Source organism: Botryllus schlosseri, chromosome 3, assembly GCF_051294905.1.
Source record: "Botryllus schlosseri isolate E-star chromosome 3, Bs_hap1, whole genome shotgun sequence".
Classification (NCBI taxonomy): Eukaryota; Metazoa; Chordata; class Ascidiacea; order Stolidobranchia; family Styelidae; genus Botryllus; species Botryllus schlosseri.
In genome coordinates this window covers 18,021,859-18,033,916 of record NC_137238.1, presented here as the reverse complement: position 1 = coordinate 18,033,916, position 12,058 = coordinate 18,021,859, and the positions used below count along the sequence as shown (strand labels likewise).

Below are 12,058 nucleotides of genomic sequence, written 5' to 3'. Positions count from 1 at the left end.
ATCATCATTATAAGATATATTCGACTATAGCCGCAGATTTGAATTTATGGTCTTAAAACACTGGTCCCTTAGCAAGAAACAGATGAACTTGAGTAACTACTATGCTTTGGTAATCTTTAGTTATAACCACTATACGTCTTATTTCGGCGAGGTATTATCGTTAAGACGGAGACGCCAAAAGAATAAATTATCGAAATCTTCTCAAATACATTGTTCGAATATTTTGTCGAATCGCTAGAATAACTAATCCTTCGAGTCAATCGACCTGATTACATCACTATTATCGTGACCTTTGAATAAATAATAACAGTCGAAATCATAGTGAAAGTACGAGTTGATCTGCATTCCGTTGCATGCGTTTCCGCGAAAACCAGGAAGTATCATGCCCACGCAAACTGATTTAAAGTAACCAACGGTGAGACTAATCGTATAGCCAATTGGACTTAGCTCTCACATTCGCTCGGCAATTTCTTATTGGACTGAACTGAAAATTGAGGTTACAGTGCGAAAGTGATAAGAAAAAACCACAAACGAACATCAAATCAGCAAACAACTCCTTCTAGATATTGCATTGCCAATTGTGGGGAACTAGCGCTAAATTCCAGGTGATTGCAATAGAAAATCATTCGTAATGTTTTAGAATTTCTTCACTGGTTTAGAGCAAATGATTTTCAAAAATTGCTATATCGTTATCATGTATTTAAAATTATATCTCGGATAATGTCTTTTGGGTAAAATGACAAACCGACGGTTAAGGCAAGTGGTTCGAAAATGAAATATCATTCGTTTATCAGTTCAAAACACCACGATATTGCGATAGAATTCGGATATAGGAAGGTGTCGAAAATACTTGGAGTGGCCTGTAATATCAGCCGCTCGCCATCCACTCTGTGATGGCAGTATTCGCAAATTACTGCCTGCTCTCAGCTGCGCCAGTCGTGGCATCACAAAACCCAGGAGCAAAAACTTTCCGCGGTTCTGGTTGAAAACCCAGCGCACCCCAGTTCAGATGTTTCCATGCTAAATGTCCAAGTCCAAACGGATCCGATTTTATTTCAAAAACCTCAATCTGGTCCGATCCGGGTCCAACGAAAATATCCCTTAGTGCGGACCCTGTCCAATCCAAGTCCAGTCCAGTGCTCATTCCTGATTTCCATCATGAAATGATCTACTATATAACTATGGCCTTCATAGATCAGTCCTGCCGAAGTGAAAGCAGAAAATAACTCCGACACCTTATTTTTAGGGCTGGGCACAATGATTCGAGTACTCGAATCTGAATCGAGTATTAATTTTAATGATTCGAGTCGAGTAGTAAAAGACGATATTTTCGAGTACTGAAATTACAAGCTCCTCGCTACTGAAAGTTAATTTATCAACGAGAATTATAGTTTTGATGCTAGTTTCCAATGCGGAAGGCTTAAAACACTGATTGGCTGCATTGAAGCATACGAAACATAGTACAAAGCTACAAAGCTTACGTGAAATAACACATTTTCGAAGTCATAATCCTCCCATAACCTTGTCACGATGTGCAATGAAATCGGTATGGTCGAAAAAATATCAAAGCATCTTTAATGTGATGGATAACAGGCATTATATTCTTTGCTGTGGCGTAAAAGGTACATATTTGAACTTTGACATATTACATTATGTTATGACGTCATAATGTGTGATACTCGAATACTCGACTCGACTCGAAGCATAATACGTGATTCTGAATCGAATCACTCAGGTACTCGATTTTGCCCAGCCCTACTTATTTTATGCTGACCTGATTAATCGAAGGCATCATCGTTGCCTTTAAATCAGTGGTTCTTGACCTTGTCTTCAGCGGGAGCGCTTGGCTCAGAGGGGCGGTGTTAGGGGCGCTGAAGAAAAATGGCCTCGCAGTAGATGGTGTAGTAAGGACATATGATTATGTAGCATAACAATAGTTCTGTGTATCCCTGAGTTCTCATTGCAAACTAACATTCGACAAAATCTGTCAAATCAAAACGTTGTTCGTTGTGCTCATCGCGAAATATCCACCGACGATATTTCCATGAATGCAGTGGTTTATTTTAGTTAAGGTAAACTGAATTTGGCGTACTTTTGGATTGTCAATTCCCTGTTAAAACACTCCCGTCACGCTAGCTACTCCAAGTCGTTTCGACGCCTTCCTATCTTTTCATTGTATTGCAGTTTTGTGGTGTCTTGAAATATTAATAAACTGATATTAATACTGATAGCTCGGGTTATTTTTCACAAAATGTTTTGAACTAGATGTTGTATCCTGCAGCGCTCTGCGTGTCGATATCGAAAAGGCACTGTACTGTACAAGTTTCTGAAGTGATGCCCTTGTACATTGAAGCTTTTTGGCCAAAATGATTAACTAGATACACTTGTATTTGAGAGCTACAAAATTAAATCCTTAGAATAATTCTTCATCGTATCATCAAGGATGATACTGCTTAGTGTTGTTACCCCCATTCATGTAAAAGATAAGAGCTTGTTGTAGGCCTAAATGTAATGTGAGCAAATCTCTACCACATTCTCAGTTGATTTGGAAGTCACGCAAAGGAATAAAACAAAACTCAATACAGTCAACTTCCCCGTATTGCCAATCGCAGAGGAGAATTCGGGATGTGCACATCGATCTCGAACCAAATGCTAAGAGCCCGTATGCCTTACCCGATGATTGTAATAACAACCTGGATTTGATCCCGAAAATAGCACATACAATTATACCGTTCATTAGTCGAGTGGTCTAATAGTGAAGCACCAACCCGAAACAGAACTTCGACCATTTACCCATTGTTTCTTTACTACAGTCCTTAAAATAGGGGGCGCCAGACCCAGGCAACTTTTGAAATGGGGCGATGGAGATAGAAAGGTTAGGAACCACTGCTTTAAATGTTCAGACAGCGCGGTTAAGCACGATGTTACCAGGGCAATGTTTTGTGTTACCGGGAGCTCCCCTGTGGTGTAGTCTCTACTCAACCTTCATAATTATAGTCGGTACCATAGCGTAATGGTTCGAAGAAACGGAGAATCTAATTTTTATACCAGTAACAATTTGCAATGCTTAGCCTTAGAGCAAATAATATAATACACCCGTAACGACGAAATATCAAGGTACAGCGATGACGTCATTTAACAGTCGATAGTGACATTCCAGCAACGGCGCAACGGGATATATCGGACGGCCTCTAATAGTCAATCCGCGGTGTTTGAACCTGTCAATCATGGCCTTCCTACGTGACAGACATGATTCATTCAACTTCTAAATTTCTCCTTCCTTTCCTGTATTTAATGTCAAGCTTCTTGACTGGAATTGGCCCTTGTCCACGCCCGGTCTTCACGTCTGGACGAGAACGAGTTCGATATTGAGCAAAATTGCGACAAGATACACCACGATGAAACTTGATGACCCAGACCTCTCTTCTACTACGGTATAATACACGCTCTATAATAGTACAAGACACATCCTAAACACGCTATATAATGCGGCACATAAATCGCGCCAAGCGCGAAACTGATTGAGATGGAAAATTCTGCTGCGAATTACTCTACCTTGTTATTTTACAAATATCTACGAAAATGTTGAGGTATGTCCCGTTTCGCCACCGTTGGCTACGAAAATGCTTCAAAACTGTTTTTTTATTATTATTCATTAACACCATAAATATCACGGTCTGGCTGATTGGATGGTTGGTCCTGCAAGCTGACAATACAATACGTGGGTATTTCATTTTACAGTAAAATAACTAGTTTTGCAAATACCACGCGAAACATTCTGAATGGTTGTGCGCCTCTGCATAACTTTCAGTGTTATATCACGTGGTTTAATGTTAAGGGAGATCGTACAGGGAGGTACACGGGGAGGTTGATACCACATATTTGTAGCTATGGTGCTGCATTCGTGCAGATGAGAGGAGTTGCAGTTCCGTGTGTGGGCGATCTATTTTGTAGCAATTGAATGATTGACGGTAACTAGTCGAGTGATACCCTATATGCATGAAATTTTGTTTACTCTTTTCACAACATCCATATATCTGACAGTGAGCTATGAATTATTATTTTTCATGTCACGTTTGCTGAGAAGGAAAAACTGAATTCATGGGCATAGTCATCCTAAAACCCCAAATGCAAATACTATCGCGAAAATCGACCAGTCACCTGTGTGAAACAACAGCCATGGGCGCTAAGTGCGATATTGTTGCTGTTGTTTGGTATTTATGATGATCTCTGAGATGGCGACTTATAGCACTACCACTATCGTTCTAGGCTTTTGTAAGATTTTTGTGTCACACAATTGAGCTGCCATTGGAATGATTTAAACAGAACTTTCAAACGTGTCAGCCAGAAAATCCCATTTCTATCACTCAACTGGGTTGAAATTGACTTATTGTTGTTTCAGCGTTCATGCTGCTTTGACATCTATGGCAAATTTGGTCATGGTCACTGCTTAAACTCATAGTAAACGGTCATTGTACATTAGGCCGATATTGTGCGATCTGATTCCTGAGAAGCCGACTTACATCGACGGCCCACAATCGTTACCGTTTTCGTAATCCTTTTAGCGTTAGTGCTCCCTGAGCGTTGATGGATTTTTCTCTTAAAACCCCCATATACAATGACCGACGGAAAAAAAAATGAAGTAAAATGATTTATACAAATTGTATACAGACAATAAAAGTGTATTGCAAATTAATCAGCATTTACAACACACGAAAAATCAGTCAGTCAATTTACTGATGGCTTTTTCGTTGCCGTTTTTCGTCGACGACCCCGTTGAAATGAGGCCTACATCATTATGTCACCGTACAAAATGAATTAGCTGTTGACACATACAAATTTTTGCATTCGTAACTATTGAAAGCATTGTCAGTTCTGAACCAGGTCAATGAGGATTTGGCATTTTTTCGGTCATACCTATGCCTTTGCACCTTTGATAATGCTGCGGATTGATCACGGCCTTACATCAAAGTCATTTGTATGTACGCGTGTGGATTTAATATACAAATTGTTGATGCTTATACAATACGACAAAGCGAGGTTTCAAGGCTTCCCAGATGTGGAAAAGGCATTAAAATTCCAGTTCTAGTTGAAAGCTCCTAGTGGAATAGGGCGTATAATTTCAGTAAAGACTCAATTCGGATTTGAGTATACTAGAATCATGAGCTCAGCATTACCAAAGTTACTCTTTAGTTATTCTTCACGAACAGCGTACCGATGCTTTGGTGTTTCGTACCTAGGTCATATTTCGATATAAATAGATGTATTCGACTCATTCTCACCGACTTGAATCGCGTGAGATCACTATTTCGTACCATCAAGTGCCGTATATCTGATATGCACCCGGCTACAGGGTGGAAGTCTGTAAAATGATCAGTTTTCGTTTGCGGCAAGGGCGGACAACTTCTCCAGTCGGCGGGCCTGATATGGAAAAATGAAGTACTCGGCCGGCCGGACTCTTGAATCTATACATTATTCCTTTTCCAAAGAAAAAATCGTACTTGATGCAAACTTTAAAGTTTAAAGCATAGACACCATAACAGTATTTAATGAATTTATTACCGTAACGTACTTAACTAGCTGTTGAAGTCAATGAAGCATCTGTGGTCGATGAAGTTGCCAACAAGTGCTATGAACTCTGGGTCCATGTTGGAGGTAGAAAAACCTTTATAGTAAAGGTTGCACGTGAACATCAGTTAGATTGGAACGCACCCTTATCTTATCGATGTCCGTGATATAAAATGAACAAACGTATGCAGACCCGAACAGTCACTATAATTTGACGCAGCAAGCAAGTAGTGGGGAATTGCGGAGCTGGGTTGCCCGTCCCTGATTTACGGTGTACGCAACTCGCCAGAGAGAAAACTAGCTTGATTTGTAGAAAAGTACGAATCGTATGATCAGGATGTTGTATATTGCCCATTATTCATTACTAGGGCGATTTATTTTTACCTAAAAAAGGAAAGTTTGACCTAAAAAATCAAAATTTTGAGATTTTTTGACCTAAACAAACTGAATCTTGACCTAACGTATGCGAATTAGGTGTTCTTTCACATAATGTTAAAACTGTATCACTTATCTTCATTTCTGGTTAATACTGGCTGTCCTAACGTAGTAGTTTGGCCTGAAAGAAAGTTTTTGGCTTAGAAACAAGCAAATTTGTACATGAAAAAACTAACATTTCAACGAAATCTGGCCCTACGAAGAATTCCAGTAGTTACAATACGTATTATGGTAAAAATAATTAAAACTTTTTTGTAGGCCTAGTCCAACGAGAGATACTTTCCTACATTCCTGGGTAGAGGTAGAAAGTGCATGTCCTTACTAAGAAGCTTGCTAAGAATGGAGAAAGAACGTTCATCAGCAGCAGTTGTTTGCTGACAACACTCAAGCTGTGCGTACACTGCTGGTAACACACTGCTTCATTCTAAAAATGTTGTCTACATCTCAATTTTTCATCGTGCGCTTCTTAATATAAAAATGATGCAATGCCCAAGAAGTCTTTGTTGACCATAACGCCATATACCTACCTATTTGTTTTATTTGACTGCTAATGATTCACAATGAGCAGACAATTGGCCGTTTAAAACGGTAGGCCTATAAAGTAGGCTACAAGCTGTAAAACATCAAATGATAAGCTCACCGACACTTTAGAATCTACGATACAAACGAAATGCAGACGTCAAAGACATTTTGACTTTGTGAACAATTTTGACATAACGCTATAATTTTGAAAGTTTTTTGACAAATTTTGACATGTCAAAATAAATCGCCCTAGTCATTACGTACATTGTAAATTAGCTTGTTCGGCAGGTATCGCACTGACTCTATCGCGGAGTAAAAAAAAAATAGGTCATGAGTTCGAATGTGTTAGTGTGAAGTTCTGCAGCAGCGGCTATGTTTAGTGTGCGCGGTAACCCGGTGGCAGCAAAGATTTCTAGTTTCTATTTCTGACTGTCACACGGAAGAAGTGCAATGACTCGCCTCGCTTATTCTCCTAACGAATAAAGTGAATTTCCTATGCCATATGTGACAAGATCGCTGCTACATTGCCAGGTGATAACAGCATACGGCAGTGTGCTGCGCGAGCGCGGTTAATTTGATAGCGTTGTGATCGGTAGATCAGATAGGCAATAATAGGCTGCAAAAGTCAGATTTAGTAATGGCTTCGATGTGTACCTGGAAACCGGATGCTAACAGCAGACTGCAAAGCATCGCAATTCTGGTGGATGTATTTTTAGTCGTAAAATTGAGATCTACCACGGTACTTGCTTTAGCTATTTACGTACATGTAGTTTACTATTACTCCAGTGCTTACCAACCTTTTTCAGTTCGCGGCCGACTTTTAATGCTAGTTTTATTGTTCTACCCACATGCGATCAAGCGAATGAAAATCCAACGAGTGGCAAATGATCATTGTTCACAGTTACAACTTACTATTGATGCGAAAGTGAAGTTGTATATTAGACAAGATCGAATCTAGGCTTGATTGGATACAAGCTCAGACCCAACGCAACATTTGGAGTGTCCGTTTTCAGGCTCTTCCTAGCCTTAGGTTTATAGTTACAACTACGGTTGAGAAGCCGGACTCCCAAAGCATGTTTTGGTGAATAAATTAAATTTGGCGCCATCTGATAGTAAATGGGATTCCTTGGTTGCATAGATGCAAATTGATGCACAATCTACTTGCTATCATATGAATTATAGGATTTTTGACAACGGGTGATTTGGAAATGTTACGGCTAATGTTGTTGGATTCGCTGAAAAGTCATTTTTTCCGACTCGACTCCCGAATAACCCCCTGCCGCGTATAATCGGTTGGAGTTCACCATTTTTTTAGTGACACTACCGGCGATATGTATTGACTGTCTGAATTTCCTGCTACACATCTTGACAATTTTCAGTTGTCTTTGTATACAATCGCCTAACTATAATAGCTATTAAAAGAGGGCGAATTGCGAAAAGGATATCCTCGGAGGACGTTTCACATTTGTTGAAAAAAGAGGACAAGTCCTCTCGAAAGAGTACACATTGAATCCCTATTGTATTGCAGCATTAATTCTGCTGCTGTGACAATGGTGCCTGTATACGCACGTGACAAACTATGCGACTACAACATTAGCAACATCGTGTTGTTTTCGAAAAGCATAGGAATCCGCGGCGTTTAAAAGCTATTTGCGTAATAGCCCTATCACGTATTTAGGAGTCGAGAAGAATATTTAGGGAAGGAAATACCTAGTTATTTTATATAGTATTTGCGTGCGTGTCTGATGCTCTTTGTCGTCTGGAATAAATACCGATGCAGGCCCTCATATAATCCACATTGTTTGCGCCTGTAGACGAGACTAGACAAGACAGGACACCTCACTCTGATCCTGCGTTTAAATAGCACTCCAGAAGATGCCGCAATTTCGTAGATGTTATTAGATTGGCGGAATATTTTCATCATTTATATCATCAGTTACGTGTCCCGATTTGACGGAATGCTATGCAGCACTGTAGGAGTATTTGAATAGTTTTGACAATATCATATGTTAGTGAACAGCTTTCGTGCAGTGGTGTTCGACACGTCGATCGCTGTATAGTGTATAACTGTCTATCGCAAAGTTGACATCGTGTTACAATAACAAATGAAGATAGTCGGTCCAGATGTGATCTGACGATCTTTGACACTAAGACAATAACGATATCTAAGCAATCAAAGTATCTGTTGAAATATCCATTTACCTATGCATGTACGTAATTTTCGCGCATCCTCGGGATACGACGACCATTCCATTGATCAGAGTCCTGCTTCGTTACGGTAATCAATGTGATCACGAAGTTAGCTAAATCATTACGGTAAGAAACGAAATAAATCTAAGCTATCATATGGAAGTAATGGCCGGGAAAACCCAATCGTTAGCGGCGGAAGACATTACGGTACATCAAAATTGTCTTTTAACCGTACATTACACAAGTATACGTTTCGCGATGCTTGGGATACTAGCAACAATGATGTGTTTTAGGACAGGTGTTATGGTAGTGGTCCACTGCCGCAACATAAACCGGTTGCAGATTGCAGTTAGACCTAGTTCGTATCACTGATCAATCCATTCCAAATTGTTTGAGGTTCATGCATCAGATTCGCATCACCGGTGTGCTAACTAAAGCCCAGCACACGCAAGTATAGGCCGTGCTATCACGGTGATATGTCGGCATCGCAGGAATCAATAAGCAATATCTGCCAGTTATCAGATGTCCTTGACTATAGATGTTGTTTAGTATGTATTTTTTTTCGACAACAGCCTGATACATCATAGCGATGTATTCAAATCCAAACTATATGTAAATGTATGTGTAATGTGTATTGGATGAAGGCAGGTATATGTAAACATGGTCGGTGCGTGCACTGTGCACGGTATGTGCTTGTGCATAATATATTCGCAATATTGAAAATAAATATTGCAGATATGTGGAGCATAAAATGAAATCAAGCGATGCAGATTATGATCATAAAGATCGCGTTTGAAATAATTAAACTCTCCCATCATTTATCATTTACCAATTTTTAGAATAACCTATCAAAAATTCAATTGTGTTGTTATTTTCATATGACGTAATCAAAAGAGGAAACATTTTGTCAACGTTGATATCACAGTACGTGATCCTAGTCAGACCTATGCTAATTTATACCTGATTTAATGATTTCATCGACCAATTAGTCTCACTATGTATCAACAATGCTGTTGATGATGACATTTGTTTGCATATGGTGGTATTCGTCTGTATGAGCCGATTGAGGGACGACAAAATACTAGCTAGCTTTATGTTTTAGATTGATACTTACCGACTGACTCATCAACAATTCCGCGCTACGCTATTAAATTTAGTTACTGTATCTGCAATAGTACGGGTAACATGACGGATAATTCATGCATTGCTTCAATAGATGCTAGGCTTATAACTGACGATTTTGTGAGTAACATACGCCATTAGGCACACTGAGTACCATTGAGTCGTGTTTCCCGAGTTATGACGACGGTCAGACGCTTTCCGTCTACAACATTCAAATATCCGGACAACCTAGCCAATGTACCGGATGATACTATACATTCAGACAGCGACGGTTTTTTATCTCCGCTGTTTCAAGATAAAGAATTTACCCGGTGTAAGTTTTTTTCTGTGACGGAAACTGAAATTAAATTGCTTTGCAGTTTCCTATGTTTATTTTATGGTTATCCGTTGATAAGTAGCTTATTAGGTGAAAGTGAAATAATTGATTTATTGAACAGATTTCCACCATAGCGCGGGGTGCAAATCAGGTAACCGGCACTTTCAGATGCCAAATCGCGCCCTCCCACGTATTTCAATGGGCGAATTGAGTCAAATACATCGGCCCTTGGATGAGATATAGCCTATGGGTTTATATTTAGTTGGTTATGTTTTCGTATACAACCTTTCTGGGAGTTCATGGTTAGACACTCGAAAGCATAACGCACTATACATTCCTGGGCTTTTTATCTGCAATAATGGATGTGTTGGACTCATTTTCACTCATTAAGAGGACGTGGAAGCACCAATTGGTACCTGAAAGTGCCGGTTAGCTGACTAACGCCGTGTACTATTGTGAAAATCGGCAGAATACTCGATTTTCGTTCACAATGAGGGTGATATTTACTGACGATTGTTATCGAGCATACATGTTCCAATTTTATAACATTTCATCTTTGTCCAACACGATATAATAAACCGATATTACTAATACTAAGAATGAATTTAGACATAAAGATTTCAGTTGACTTTTTCCGACCATATAATTTATCAATCAAACCATATTATCGGATTTCCAGATTTGCGTCACGGCCGTAGTGTACGACAGGACGTAGAGCAGTGGTTCTCAACCTTTTTGGCTTCGCGGACCCCTTTTGACCGTCATGGACTCTCGCGGACCCCCTCAAGTTTTAGTTCAATTTTAGCTCTATTATGGTGCAACCTTCATATCTGTCTTGTGCAAATATGAATTGCATGTAGGCTTGTGATGAATAGCAAAATAATGATTTTTCATGCAAATAACATCATACTATTTATGTAGAAATTGGTAGACCTTTATTATTGCAAATCTAATTTTGCTGCTGTATTTCTTGAAGTACGTGGTCGTGTCTTGAAAATCCGCGTCTTCGTTTTGAAATGAACGAGGAGTGCCGACAACCATTTCCGCAAAGATAGATGGGGGCTAATGCAATATTAACGCATAACACTTCACCGATACTTTTGGTGTGATCGCAGCATTTATGGCAACAAAATGAAGAAACATATATTTTATGAACATATCACGTCCATCATCTAGCGCAGAGACGGGCAACAGACCGCGGGCCGGAATTTGTCTATACTTTTAGATTAGGCATTTTGATAGGCCCGCAGAGAGTTTCTGCCGTCAGGGTAAAATCCTAATCTAAAAGTATAGACAATTTTTATGCGCCAAAGAATGGATCCAAGTTTTCTAACCTGAGAAAGACTGTCATGAAACTACTTGTTCTGTTCGGGTTTACAGATATATATTTACGAGCAAACATTTTCGACCATGAACAATTGACATTAACAAGACAAGGCTGCATACCAATATAACTTGTGATATGAATCTCAGGGTTGGAGCGTAATGCTTTGATAGCAACGAAACACTCCTTGTTCATCAAAAAACCAGCCTTGTCGATAGGGGATGCGCAATAAGAATGCACCAAATCTGATAGCCGAGCTTTAGGAGCAGGTATATCATTGTCCGATTTATGACGGGTGTCAGCCAAAAATATTCGGGTTCACTTCAATATGAATACACTATTCAATTGTATATTGAAGTTCTGTACCTCCAAGAAGCTGTTCAATTAGTGGTTATATATATCACAGGATAAAATGGATTTCGTGGCGAGGTTTCAATCCCTGCGTTGGGACAAATTAGGGAAATAATCTGGAAATTTTTATTTCGAACGACTGTTCAATAATTTGATGAGACTGACAACTTCAAATTGAGAAGGTTTCGCAGACATTACGAAGTCACCCTGATTGACGTCACTATCTCCAC

General features: G+C 39.5%; 1 protein-coding gene across 6 annotated transcripts in view; it reads left to right on the top strand.

Moving 5' to 3' along the window:
- The window catches only part of LOC145434981 (cytosolic phospholipase A2-like), a 96,464-nt gene that overhangs the window by 24,782 nt on the left and 59,624 nt on the right, over positions 1–12,058 (top strand). The window contains exon 1 of one of the 6 annotated variants that reach the window (XM_080312219.1): positions 7,880–10,150. The exons of the other annotated variants lie outside the window; for them this stretch is intronic. Within the exon in view, the coding sequence (XP_080168345.1) occupies positions 10,015–10,150 (136 nt within the window). The 5' untranslated portion in view covers positions 7,880–10,014. Of the gene's footprint in view, positions 1–7,879; positions 10,151–12,058 lie in introns of those variants that run through there. 6 annotated transcript variants of the gene reach the window in all.